General features: G+C 35.3%; 1 protein-coding gene across 1 annotated transcript in view; it reads right to left on the bottom strand.

Annotated features, from left to right (window-relative positions):
* The window catches only part of COL5A2 (collagen type V alpha 2 chain), a 150,413-nt gene that overhangs the window by 51,397 nt on the left and 84,035 nt on the right, over positions 1-14,981 (bottom strand). Inside the window, exons 7-16 of the mRNA XM_007108047.4 lie at positions 13,564-13,674; positions 12,133-12,210; positions 10,437-10,481; positions 9,383-9,436; positions 8,914-8,967; positions 7,682-7,735; positions 4,719-4,772; positions 3,670-3,723; positions 2,718-2,762; positions 2,278-2,331 (exon numbers count right to left, since the gene is read on the bottom strand). Coding sequence (XP_007108109.1) covers positions 2,278-2,331; positions 2,718-2,762; positions 3,670-3,723; positions 4,719-4,772; positions 7,682-7,735; positions 8,914-8,967; positions 9,383-9,436; positions 10,437-10,481; positions 12,133-12,210; positions 13,564-13,674 — 603 coding nt within the window. The remainder of the gene's footprint in view (positions 1-2,277; positions 2,332-2,717; positions 2,763-3,669; positions 3,724-4,718; positions 4,773-7,681; positions 7,736-8,913; positions 8,968-9,382; positions 9,437-10,436; positions 10,482-12,132; positions 12,211-13,563; positions 13,675-14,981) is intronic.

Consider the following 14,981-nt stretch of genomic DNA (forward strand, 5'->3'; position numbering starts at 1 on the left):
TTCATTTAGTTGTTTTTCTGGGGTTTTATCTTGTTCCTTCATCTGGTACATAGCCCTCTGCCTTTTCATCTTGTCTATCTTTCTGTGAATGTGGTTTTTGTTCCACAGGCTGCAGGATTATAGATCTTCTTGTGCTTTTGCTGTCTGCCCTCTTGGCAGGCGGATTCTTAACCACTGCACCACCAGGGAAGTCCCATAGGGTGTAGTTACTGAGAGCACTCAGAAAACAAATTTCCTGCACACAAGTCTGCTTTAATGCCATTTCCTTGGAAAATTGACCCCTATATCATTGGTGCCAGAGGTAGTCAAGAAAGCCGATGCTAAAATGGAGTTTTTAAGCTGGATTCCTCCCTGGCCAGCTGGCGATAGATGGGAGTATGGATTTCTCTTGGCATGTTGTAGTGATGCAGTAGTAAATATTGTCTCCAGTAGCAAACTCAGATAGGGTACAAGTGTAAGGGAATGGGCTATGGGTGCAATAGCTCAGGCATTTGAGAAGGTTTAGGGGATGTAACAATTACAAAGTTAATGGAACTGCATGGGTCTTGTCAAGTGAATCCATTGGAGAAAGATTTTGAAAGGCTGATGGTAATTAATCATCAATATAAATCTCCTTAGCAGCATTTAAAAATATTGTCATCTTCTAAAACCAGAGGGAATAAAAAATTGAAGATTAGGCCCAGGACTTTATGATAAAGGTTTAAGTGCTCTTGAGAAGGTTGAATTCTAAAATGTGGAAAGTCTGCTATGCCATGGTCAGGGCCCTTGATTGGAGGGAATGGAACCTTGAAATTTGGCATTGGGATATCTTAAGAACTCTGAAATCTCAAATACCCTGAAGCCTCTGGGCCTACAGAAGTGGTCCTTCCCACCATTAACAGCTTATAATTCTCTCTTGCTTAAAGATGAAACAAAGGCCTCTACTTTACCAGACGACATATGCCACCACCACCACCACCACCTGCTCCTCCCCCGGCCACCAGACCAACAACTAGCATCAAGTCACAAAATAACTGCATTGAGGAAATGCTGTTTCTGATAAAAGAGTGAAGAGACTATACACCAAAAAATCTATAAGTCTTATACATCACGTAGAGGCAGAATCCAAGAAAGAATGTATGGGACTAGGTCCTGAAGGTACTGGATCAAGAGGGACAGGATATAAAGCTGGAGAATTTTAATGATTTGGAAGCACTCTCCCATAATACATATTTAACACCCTGATAAAGACCCTGGGAAATGTTGTTAACAGGGACAATAGTTCTTAGAAACTTGGAAAGAGCAATGGCACACACTAAGTGAAGTAGAAATGCTGGAACTGCCTGGGCAGATGGTAGAATAAAGCACAGAGAAGTGAACACAGTAGATTGGATATAATATGTACGGCTGGATAAGGCAATAGCTGACTATATTCTACAATATTCTCTACATTTCCAGAGGATACTCTGCCTGTAAGTGATAAAGAATGACCTAGTGAGAGGGTCTCACTTCTCCTGAATCAAGGCCCTGACTTTGGTACCATTGAGAAGCACTAAGGTGGTTGTCTTCTATGGGATAATAGTAGGGGATGCTATAAATCTGGGAATTTTAATTATAATGGGGATGATAGGATATCAAAATAACAGAGGCCAGGTGGCAGTCCTTAATTATCAAAAGAAAAGTGGATGAAATATAATGAACTGCAAGTTTGAAATATTAGCAAGTATAGCCCGACTTTCAGAGAGCTGTGATGAGAATGAACAAAATAACGCCCCCTTCCAGGTTCAAGGTAGATGGACAGACAGCAAGAGAATTTCTCAATCTGTACAATTAAAATCAATCAAGGGAAGATGATCAGGAGACTCTAATCTTTAAAAGGGTTTATTCATAGTACTTACCTTTTAGGATTGTGATGAACAAGAGATAAAGATATTTAGAAGAATGCTTGGCAGATAGTAAGTGCTTGATAAATATTACCTGTTATTATAATGTGATTACTATTCCAAAGTCTATGATTCTCCATGCTGCTAAATGTTTTTATTATTTCTTAAATTCTGTATTAAAATAAGTAGGCAACAAATGTACTTTGGTTATGTAAGATGTTAACATTAACAGAAGGTAGGTATAGGGTACAAGGGTACATGGGAACTCTCTTCTATTTTTGCAACTTTTCTGTAAACCTAAATTTGTTTCAAAATAAAAAGTATAAAAATTACAAAGTAGGCAACCAGTATGTCATTCTCATTTAAATCGCATATTCAGTAAAGCATTTGAGAGAGTGGAAATACACATACTTACAGGAGCACCCTGTGGCCCAAGTCTCCCTCTCTCTCCTGGCATTCCTCTTGGGCCCTGCAGATGAGAGAGAAACATCTCTTGAAACATCTTACTTGAATTTCTAGGGTAGTTTGATTTCACTACTCAAATCAATCAAGACTCATTATAATTGGCCTAAATAGATTTCACTTAACCTAGCTTTAATGGCCTAAATCTACAATAATCCTGATTTGATCACTGGGTACCGAGAAAGAATAAGGGCATTCAACAAATAAGAAAAACAATGTAACACAGGAAGCCTTTTCTATTTGAAGGGGCAATTCTTATGGTGTGCTTGCCTTTCAGCTGATAATAAAGGATTATTTCACCAGCTAACATATGTTCTCTAGGTCTTTTTTTTTTTTCATTTAAACATTCTCTTAGTATAATCTAAAAAAGCAAAGAATTAAATTGATACATACCATTGGACCCATGGCACCCATTGGACCAGTAGGGCCAGCTTCACCCTAAAGCAAAAATGAGATCATATTACAATATGAGAAACCTTCAATTGATATTCATATCATTCTGTTCCATGTGTGTGTTATTTTAAAGGTTTATTTTTCAAAGTGAGCATTTGAAAGGTATACTTGCAATGAAGGACCTCAAAATTCTGTTGTAACACCTTTTCTCAAAATACCATGGAAATTTAGTTTCTACAGAAATAAGTCTAAAATAAAATTGGGGATTTAAGCAAGATTGATAGAACTATCACACCTAGCCACATTAATTAGAATTTAAAAACTATTTGTCTATGTCTGATAATACTTTAGGTCAAGTAAAATTTAGAAAGCTAAAATTGACTGTAGTATTCCTTTAAGATCTCTTATAGGGAGCTTAGAAATGACAAATTTAAAGCCAAATGCTTTTCCACATATGTATTTCATCATACTTTCTATTAAAAAGTCGTCTGCACTTCCTGAATGTTCTCTTTCCCTCTAGAAGCATAAATAAATTTGGAAAGAAATGATGGCCAAAAGGCCCTAGAATTAAAAGGGTACTAAATAATGGGACTAATGAACCATCTAAAACTCTCAGATATTTTTAAAGAAGTAAAAAGAGTAAATGTGTTTTAGAGGGTGGATTCATAGTGCATCTTTATATAAAGATAACAGCCATCCTACATTGGTAGAAACCCAGTGCCATGGTGGCTGTTCTTGGTGGCAAAATTAAGTCATGTTGTGTGCCCTGCTAAATCTATTGCCACTCATCCATGAAAGATTATATTTATCTATTAAATTTATCTATTTAACTATTCATTTTTTATACTCCTCTTTCCTCCAGAACTATTTAAGGTGGTCCTGAAAAAAATTTTAGACTTGAAGCAGAACAGAAATGCTATAGTGAGGTTGTATTGAGATACTATACAATTACCTTGGAACCGATTGCTCCAACTTCACCTTTAGGGCCTTCAAGACCTTTGTGTCCCTGAGAAGAAAAATATAAATTTGTATTTTACTGCTTTTCTGAGCCTCAGAAATGTAAAAGAAGAACCAAAAATAAGCTCACAGAAAGTACCTTATGAAAACGGATCTCAGATTTACAGTTGTTACTCAAAATGTTTCCAAATTGTCAACCTTTTTTGAAAGTCTATTCAAAGAAAATTAAAGTAGGGATTCCCTCTTTAAATAACGTTTTTAAGGTGCAATGTTCTCACCTTTCAAATTTTTGTGACTTCATAGAAATTTATTTTATAGCAACAAATAAAAAACCTATGGTGGCCCTAGAGAAAACAAATAATTATAGAATTTATATAGCTATAAAATATGGTTTATATCCAGGAGTGATGTTCAAAATATTTAATAACTAGTATAGGAGCAAGCATTCTAATCACAAGCTCAACCACGCAAAACAGAGGCCAGTCAATGTACACTGAGTGAATATCAACCATGCTTTCAGATAGATAGATAGATATGTAATTTCTATATATGTATGTATCATAATAGTTACATATTAATTATCCTGAGTTATAAAGAGAGAAGCATTCTATAGACTTCCATGTCTGAGTTGGGCTGAGTTGGCTAGGCACCCCCTGTGCTCTAGTGCACATTTTAGTATTGTGTCATTTATTCCACTATATAGTAATTGCCTATTTTCTTAACTGAATCTCATTAGCCTGAAGCTGAGAGTCAGCTTTGGGCATTTCTCATTTATCACTGTTTTTTCTTTTATAGCACAGTATTCATAGTATTTGCAGTATTATATAGTAAGAACTCAAAATACATTTGTTTATAGAATCAAATGAAATTCAAAGGAAATGTAAAAAAATGCATTGTGATTTTGGTAACTGCAGATGACTACTACAACCACAGCCAGTTAAGGGCAATTGACAAATGGAATTGTAAAGATTTTGAAGGTGATGTTCCCCAGACCCTACTCTATAAGCCACAATATCTAAAAGGATTACAGAGGATTGAACTTACTCGGTGACCCTTCAGGCCTGGAAGACCAGGAGCCCCAGGAAATCCTCGAGCTCCCTGTTGAGGGTTAAAAAAAAAAAAAACAGATAAGGCATTTCAGAGTCATTAACTGCATAATACACTTTTTGTCCAAAAAATATCTGGTACATAATTTTTCACTAACAAACCTAAGAAAGAAAAGGAGATGTATATTTTTACCTGTCAAAATACATCTAGGTGATAAAAAATTAGCAAGGCAAATGGAAACATGTCTTACACAGAGACGTGGATTAATGCCAGGTATTGATTTGATGACATTTTAAAATTTTCAAATTATATCACTGTATTATAATTAATAAAGAATAAACAACAAGAAAATAAATCTGAGTCAAGCTTCTCAGTGTCTGAATCAAGTAGCTCAAGGTACAGGAAAAAAAATCCGAAGAACTTAAGGAAAACTATGCTTTCCCCGCCTTTATATCGTGTTTTATTTGTGGTAGAAGAATAAATGTATGTGTAGCAAACCAATATGATTTATTTTTTCTGAACTTCTAAGTATTAGCAGCAGAATATGATTAGAAAGATTATATTAAAATGTGATCAGAAATTTTTTAAAATAGAATGTTCAGGAGAAGCTTGTGGATTTGTGATTGTTTAAAAAACTGAGAAAATGAAATATCCAACAGAAAAGAAAGTCAAGAAATACAAAGAGAATGGGTTGGTTCCTTGACTCAGTTTCTTCAGTTCTGTCAATTCTATGCATCCTTCACCTAAGCATATCAAATAAAAAGAACAATAGAAATCAAACACTAAATCAAATCCAAACGGCATGACTATTATGAAATGATGCTTGAAACTTTTTCCTCATACCCTCTTAAAATAGATAAGGAACCAGTGACTTAATTATTCACTTATTCTGGTTGACTACATTAATTAGGTTTTGAACTGAATGCTATTAATACTGCCACCAGTAGACTGAGCACCTTGATAGCACAGACTGATGTTATCAAATATTATCAATTATAATTATTAATCTGCATATCCTTGGCACTTAGCCTTATGCCTTAGTAGTGGGCATTCAAGAATAAGCATTGAATAAACAACTGAATGAAGAAATGGTTTAACATTCACCATCTTTTTCATCTTCTTGACATTCATAGTGCTTTTCCTAAATCTTTCTTAAGGAAATTCTCTTGTACTAGCACAATCTAACAAGCAAAACCTTTCTGTTCAATTAACTTCTGAAGAAAGTTAATTGAATGAATAAATAACTCAATAAATGAAATTTGTATGATAAAAGCAAAGCAATAATTCCTCTGCGACCTCTTCCAGGGAAAGTGTTTCTGTAGTGTTTTCTAGGGGGTTATCATACTAAGGGCACATCAAACCATGCTCTCTGAACAAATAAAGTTCTACTAATTCTTCTGTTTACACAGCCTGACTTAGGAATTCGTTCACTTCAAAAACTCCCTTTAAGTTTTTCCACTGGAATGCTCCCCTTTACTGAGATTCGTCTCCCCTCCATCCTGAGCAGAAACTCAGTATACATCCATCTAAGCCTATAGGGGCTTAGCTACTGAGCTATGTTATTTCAAATAATTAGTTAACTTTTGAGGTTTGTGGTCTGCAAGGGAATTCTCATATGATTACATATCTCTAATATAACAAGAAAATAAACCAGATGTACTAGTGCTCATAAAATTTTTCTCATTCTGCTGACCCAAGACTGTCATCACACCCCAGTCACACATCGTTGCATTGCACTCACAGAGTGCATCTGTGACATGCTGGCAGGGCACGTTTCCTCCCCGTGGAGGGCCCACGCTGTGAGTAGCTGCAAGAGTGTAGCAGGGCAGGAGGTTCAAGCCTGGATTGGTTCACGTGGACATCTGTGCTAATGACTAAACCACATGTCTTTGTCTGCATGGACTTTTCAGGCTGATGGGGGAGGAAAGGAAAGAGAGAGCGGGGAGCTGGGGAACTGGTTTTGTGTTTGAAACGAAATCATCCTTACAGTCTTGTAAATTCCCTTAAAAGATCAACATTTATTTGTTTAAAAAAATCCTAGCATTGAACCTCATCAATTTTCAGAAAGTAAAGGGAGAATAATTCAGTATTGTTGGATGTATTGGGTGGTAGAAACATTAGGATATTACCAGAAACATAATAAGTAGGAGGCCAAATCCGTTTAGGGGATTTTGGACAAGGAAAAAGTTTAACAGCAGGAATGTTAGAACATTTTTGCTTGCTTATCATTTTCTAATTTTCCCCATTGCCTTGTGTAGTGCGTCCTAGGGGAGGGCCTATCAAAGTAATATGAGTGAAGAAAGAAAGGTGGGGTCAGAGTGTGGCCAAGTGGCCCAGGTCTTGAATTCTGGTGGAGCCAGTTGCTAGGGACTTCTCCCTGTAGTAAGTCAAGCGGGAAGAAAACAGCTGTATTAGGAGAGCTGATGATCAGTACACCTTGTCATAAGATTTTAGGGGCCAGAATATCAATCAAGAATTTCAGTCAACAATAGGGTTTGGGGAAGCAGCCAAAGAGGAATCTTGTCCACAATTTATTGTTCTAGGACATAAAAAACAAATCAATAAACTCTTTAAAGCAGTTGTTTTCAACCTATGAATAATACAAAATTAAAAATACTAAAAATATCTTTAAAAGATAAATGGGATTGATATGTTGTGAAATTTAAGTCAAGCTGGTGACTTAAATAAAAATTTGATACTCATTTTGGAAAGAATACATGTTAGGTTATGATATAATTTTCTAGCTCTAGGAGGGTCATTCATATGGTGCCAATGCAAAGCAGGTAATTGGAATTAGCTATCACCCTGGCAAATCGTCCTGTTTCAGAATGACAGAAGAGAACATATCTTGGTGACGGTGCCTAATGCATGCGCAGGCAATGAATTGCGAGTTAATTTTAAATGTTCCTTATTTTTTGAAGTTTGTCTTTACATTGTTGTATTGATCAGTATAAACTTACCGGAGATCCTGCAAATCCTACTTCACCAGCTTTTCCATTTCTACCAGGCTCACCCTTTATGGAAAAAAAGCAAAGTAGAGGGAAGCAAAGAGGAATTAAAATGTTCTCTCCTGAGACTAAATGACAAATCAATTGCAGATAAAAAGTCTTACTTAGAAAGCTCATGCCCAATGCTCTAAGCAATGTAAGAACACAGCTCTATTCCTGATGGCAATCCATTAGAGCAAGTCAGTTTGTGGAGATTTCACTCATTTATCAGAAGAAGAAATAAATATAAATTATACTGGTCTCACCTAGCTCACCATTTTATGAACATCAAAATTTACACACACACATACACACACACACATGCTATGAAATTCTACATCAACATGTAGCACTGAATTAAATAAACAGTGCTTCTTATAATGATATGTGCCATTTCTTTCCTGTGATGAAAAAAAGTTTAAGAACTACCACAGATATTTTCTTTATGGCCAAATTCATTGTAATCCACTTAAATAAATCTCATGATACACAAAGAGAAAATAGTTTCTTGGTTTAATGTCACACAGACGTTGATGGTTTACCCACAATTTTATCCTCAACTTTGGTAAAACTAACAAAAGAGTCCAGAAAAGCAAATCTGTTGTTACACCCTGCTCTTTGATCTTTGATCAAAGAGCAGGGTGTTCTTTGTTCTTTGATCACATGTTCTTAATGTTAAAATCTGAAGTTTAGTCATAACTTTAATTGAAAATTCAATTAAAGAAATGAAGCATTTCTTCAAATGCTCAAAATTTCTTCAGTGCTCAGAATGAATCATTTTGAGCATTGGAGAGCAATATTGACACTATTTTACTAACACATTTTAAAAAATCCATTTAATGAGGGCCTCACAATGATGTTTTGGGATCAAAGAAATGTGTTTTTCCTTAAGATCACTTCAAAAGCTCTACTACCAAAGGTTGTTGCTATTGTGACAATTCTAGTATCTCATGGAGAAATCATAATGGAAAACCTGAAGAATGCAGGCAAGGATACAGTGCCTAATAATATAATACCATCAAAATTAAGAGCACTTTTAAATTTTGTAAAATTCCATTCTGACTTCTCCAGTTTTTAGTGACTTTAATGACAGTTAGAAATGGAGGAAATGAAATGGGAACCAATGAGTAACATTCATGTTAACACTATAGCTCCTTCTTAGCCTCTTTCAAAATTTCAAAGCAAAATGAAGAAAGGTAGCTTACATCTTCACCAGGTTTTCCAGGAGGGCCCTCTGGTCCACGTGTACCAAGTGGACCCTAATAAAAAAATGAAACAACACAAAAGGAAAAAAAAGAATATTTAACTATATTTACCCAATACCCATCAATGATATAATCCAAAATACGGCTGCAACAAATGAAAAATATCATAGAAAGTAACTTTATTAATATTCTGAATTTTATGTTGTATCTGTCAGATTATGTGCTCAACAGGAAAAAAGTTCACAAATGAAAGTATCTTAGCACTTTCTGCTGACCACATTCAAAGCCTCTGAATTTAAATACTCTGCCAAAAGAAATGTATAGCTTAAGCACAGTCCATAACAGAGGGCTCCTGAATTGGACTGGAATTTCTTGCCACAGGAAAGAGCTGGTAATATAAATAACTCGTGACATCATTATAATGATGGACCCATATTTAACTGGGTCTACATGCTTACTTGACATTTACCATTGGTCCAGGGTCACCAGGCTCACCAGGAGGTCCTGTAGGGCCAATACCACCCTAAAATTGAAAATAAATTATATATCTATATAAAATTTATGTATAATATGTAAGTTATATAAACAAACCAAAGAAAAACATAATACTAAATCCTACACTCTCTGCAGTATAATGCAATTGCTCAAAATGCTGGCTCTACCACTCTCCACCTGTGTGACTTTGAGTGAGTTACTTAATCTCTCTATACCTCATTTCCTAATCTGTGAAATGAGAATAATATGGTGCCTACTTCATCAGGCTGCTATAGCTCTTCAGATAACTAATGCATGTTAAGAACTTAGAATAGTGCTGGCACAGAGTGAGTGTTCAATAATGGTAGTTATCTCCCTCTTCTCCTTCTTCTTCTTCATCAACTACAGTTGCCATTCACAATGGCAGTAATATAAAATATCCTGAAGTAAAAGTCCACACACATGATAATGAAAATATGGTATCTTTGATTGAGCTAAGAATACTTTTCTTTCTCTCTTTTGAAAAATCATTTCTTACTGCCTGTCAAATTGCTACAAACATTAAAATAGCTCTACATCACTATTTTATTGGTATTTGATAGGCTATAGAAAGAAAGTACAGTATTATATTCTTTTTAAAGATTCGATGGAGTGATCATCTTCACTGTTATTTTTAATAATACCACATGGTGATGTCCTTTGATCTGATTTCAGAGCTCCAGAGGTGGCACGTAACTAATTATGAGAATTTTCACCATGACAAGAGATAATGATGTGTTATTTCAGAAGCACAGGCACATAAAAATTCTTTGTATTGGAGATCAGTAACATAAAGAAACCAGATAATAAAACTTTAACATCATGAAGAATCTATGAAAAACATACTGCATATATTTCTAAGTGAGTGAAAATTAACTGAATACATACCATTCAGTGAGCATTAAAATATGCAATTCAAAGGCCAACCAAAAGCAGTCATGTCACGAGACCTTATTTATAAATTTTTCTTTTTTTGCTACAGTATGTAATTTAATTATAAGAAGACTTACCTGCTGTCCTTGTAAACCTTGAGGTCCCCTTGGGCCAACAGGACCCTTAGAAACAAATGAGAAGAAAACTTGCATAGTGTTCATGACAATTGAAACATTTCAAAAATGTTGAATCAGCTTTAGAATCTGGAAAAGTAAAGCTCTGACAGTGAAAAGGTGATGACGTTGTCCTTCTGTATTTACCTGGAATACAGCTCAATTCAAAAAGATTAAAGCTTGGGCAACATTTGGGATGATTTTACACACACCCTCAGTGTCATACAAAGAAATAAAGAATGTGCCTATACACACCCAATGTCTTTGGAACAAGAACACTTGCATTGCTTAAGGGGTGGTTCTATTAAAGCAGAACATCCAACAAAGAAAAACCTTGGCAAGCATAAAGTCGTTATCAAACTGTCTATTTCATTCTTCAGCTTCACAGCAGCTAACTCTTATAACTTAAAATGAGCAAGGTGAATTAAAGGCTTATGAAACTATCAATATTAATGACTAGATTATTTTAAATGTAAGTTTAAAACAATCTGGGGAACTAAGTTTTCTGGGTTATTTCTTTCTTTCACAACATACACTTAAAGTATAAACACAGGCTTTCCCCATTTCACCATGAAATGATTACACCGAAGCTTAACCAAAGGAAGAAAAGGAAAATGCAATTTTAAAAATTATTAATAAATGTCTATGTAATTTTTTAAAATGTCACACTTTAAAAGGTGAAAGCAATTAAATCAAAATCTAGTTTGTTCTTATGGCAAAAACTTAAATTTTTGTGTTGGATTGATGAGATATTTAGCTAGTAAGAAAATAAAAGCTTCATTTAAAAAAAATAAACACATATGTAATTTCAACTTCAAACGGTTAAAAACTCATATATTTCAGAAAAATATCCCAAGTTAATCATTGAATGAGACCATACTGCTACTGACTTAGAATGTATAGAAACAAACAATATTTAAGTGACTTAAAATATATACAATGTTTAAGTTATTTGCTGGCCTTAAGGATGGGTAGAAGGGGTGTTTATGCAGTCTGACTTTACATTGTCTGAAATGTCATTAATCTGGGATGCCTCTGAATTATGTAATGAGCAAAAAAGCATGGAGAAGTTGCTTTGAAAAGTGTTAATTCATTCAATGAAATTGCACTGCTCCAAATACCCAGATTAAAATACTTACCCAGAGAAAATGGGAATCTTTCTAGCTGCTGAAGAAATTCAAAAGAGAATGGGGATGGCCCAGTGCATAAATTTTAGAGTTGTTGGCATAAGGCAACCAGAGAGTATTAAGATAAATAGGAAATAATAAAAACTTAAAGCAGTACAACTTCTCACTTCAAAATTTTTTCAAATAACTTTCTAACAATACCATAAAAGTTTTTTTTTAATTTTTAAAAAGTACAGTTTTTGTTGAGGTGGTGGTGGTTATATGTTTTAAAATTCTTTATTTTCTTCAAATAGTAAGTGAAAAATACAGACAGCCCTTTATTAATGTAGACAAATATCTTGCATAGTTATGAATGGAAAACCATTTGGCTTTTAACTGGTACACAGCAGGGTTTGATAAATAAATTGAATGAATGAATGGATGGATGGATATGTTTTAAGAAGACTCATATCACTTCTTAACTAGCCAACTCAAACCTCTCTGCACAATGGTTTTTCCAAAGTACTTTGATTATCAGTAAAATCTGAACTTACCACAGAGCCAGGCATCAGTCCTACTTGACTCCCAAGTCCAGACTTTTCATCCAACCCAGCCATCTGAGCTGAAAACGGCTGTAAAAGCAATGTGTTGACATTATTTCCACAGTAAAAGACATATATCAACATACTTTTTAAACTGAGAAGTGTACATTCTCTGGGATTCTTAAAGAATGGCTCTTCTGAGAATCATTTTAAACTTTTGATTTAAAGCAAGGAAAAAGGTTCAAGCTGTTTTTCATTGTATGTGTTTTCGATTGAACAATCTTCCTTGGGGTATTTTATTACTACGTTGCTTCAGAATAACTACTGTAATGGGTCAAATGTCTGATACTTGATAAAAGCATGGATCATTCTGATAAGTATTTAGCCAGTCTAATCGACTTCAGGTTCAAATCTCTTTATCTGATTTCCTCCCATGGTTAGGAGCATGCCAAGCATCTGAACAAAACCTAAAAGTGTCTTTAAAACATTTGTCCTAAAGATTCCAGATTCCATTTCAGGATATTTTACTTAGGTGGTATTCTTCTTTGCTTGTGGCCAACTTTAAACTGTACTTATATAAGTTGGTTACAATTTTACAGTCCTTTTAATGAGTCCCTGAATGTTCCAAAATTGGCAACAGTTTTACCTACTCTCTTTCATATCTAAAAATCTCTGGTAACCCAATTGACCAAAACTGCCCATACTCATTCCAGGAGTTCTATTAATTTCCAGATTTTAGTGGGAAAATAATGTGCATATTGTTTTAAAAATAAACTGGCAATTCCTTCTACAATGTGTTGAAAATCAAATGTAAAAATTGTTGTAAAAGAAAAATCATATTTCAGGGTTCCATAAGTTCCCTTGTTGTGCTATGCAATCTACTCATAAATCCCCTGTATCTGCCGCTAAGAATTCAAAGAGGCAGGTATAGAAAGACACTTTGTTTTATTTTACTTGTGGCAGTAAATTGATATTCAGGAAATAACCAGGTAGTATTTTTAGTGTCAACTCAGTGGCTCTTTCATATACATCATCCTGGATGTGTCATCCTCCCTTGGTGTAGAGGACATGACACAGATTTTGTCAGCATTCTGAGCCTAGAGAATAAAGGATAAGTACATATTTCTCTTATCAATTCATAGTGGGAACAATATTAGTGGTCCTTCAGAATCAACAGAAAGTACAAAACTCCAATGACCAGAACTGACATTGAGAAATACAAATAATTTGAAGCAGCACTTTTAAAAAGTGCTACTTTGAATTTTCCAACAATTCCCTGTGGATTTCCTAGTTTTATTGTTATTCATAGCAGTATTGTGTTCACTTAAGCTTCTCTTGCAGTCAAGGGTCAACATCTGAACTAACACAATTTAAAATCATAACAATAAATCAAAAACTTAATATTTTATCTAAAGATGATATTGAACAATGCACACATCTCACCCTGCTCATGCCATCGGGTCCTGGGTGAGACGGATGTCCAGGAGGTCCTGGGGCACCCGGTTGACCAGGAACACCTGGTTCTCCATCGATTCCCTGAGGACCACGAGGACCCTGGAAAAATAAGCCAGTAGAAATTAGAACCCATTGCCAAATATGTACTTAGTAGAAAGCAAAAAGCAGACTTCTTGATGGAGATAAAGTGTTCATTATTTTTTTAAAAATAGCAACCCAGCCACCTACAGTAATTTCATCAGCTATTCCAACACTGCGGATTTCAGCCCTGGTCACAGCCTCTACCATCGGGACATGGTACATTCTGGGTGAGAATTTTACTCTTGATGTGTTAAATCCCCAGTAATGAGCCTTCTTGAAATAATTATAAGAGTGTATTCAGTTCATCAGTATTCTAGTATAAGCTTCCTTATTTGGTTGAGTTTTGCTGTTCAGGGTATCCCATCAACGATTTCTAAATTCACTTGTCTGTCTTAGATTAAATTAACTGTGTATGTTCTTGCTTAACTTTCCCCGACTTAAAAAAAGAACGTGATGGATCCTTGATTGGGGTTTGTGGTTTTTCTCATCTTTCTAATTTTTTAATGCTTCACATAGTTCCTGGCTCATAGTAGACACTCGGTATAGGCTCATTACATTTTCACATTTCAATCCTCTTTACTCTAGTACTTGAAGTCTGGCACACTTACATTTTCCCTACTACTCCCAAAGGTAGTCCAGACCAATGAGAAGTAGAGGGAAAGGCACGGGAACTCAGCCAAGTCTAATTCTCAGGGCAGTGAGCAATGAGTTGTAGCTGCTGAATTCCACCCTCCTCCTATAGCCCACATTCTGAAGGCAGGTTGGGGAACAGCCACGTCCTCAGTTCTGGAAATGCTCCGTCCCCTAACCTCATCATTCCCACAAGCCTTGTTCACTATTTTATGGCTTTTTAACCCTAGAGATTCTTAACAGGACCAAAGAAAGGAAAGGAAGGATGAAAAAACTCAATATACTTTTACTAGTTAGAAGCAGGGATCAAGAAAAATATGGTAAGTGAGTTACAGTTTAATAATAAAAGAATCTTCTCATGCCTAAGCATGAGGATATCTTCCAGCCCACAATAAGCAGATATGAGCTGGTACAGCAGAGGGAATAAATGCAGGACAAGCAGAGGGGAAAGAGGGGGCAGTTTGCATATGATGGTTTGGGGGAGGGTGGCATAATAGCTATTCAGAAATTTAATTAATATATTTTAATATATTCAAACACTCATGTTTGACATGTTTACTTCCTGGAGTAGTGGAATAATTAAGCAAATTTACGTGTTCAAGTAGAAGTAGATAGCTTAGCCTGAGAAAACTCACATTTTGAAAACTAATTTCTCAGAAAGTTATTCTCATCCTTTAAAAATCAAACCCCTTCTG

The sequence above is a fragment of the Physeter macrocephalus genome, chromosome 2 (assembly GCF_002837175.3).
Source record: "Physeter macrocephalus isolate SW-GA chromosome 2, ASM283717v5, whole genome shotgun sequence".
In the NCBI taxonomy this organism is placed as follows: domain Eukaryota; kingdom Metazoa; phylum Chordata; class Mammalia; order Artiodactyla; family Physeteridae; genus Physeter; species Physeter macrocephalus.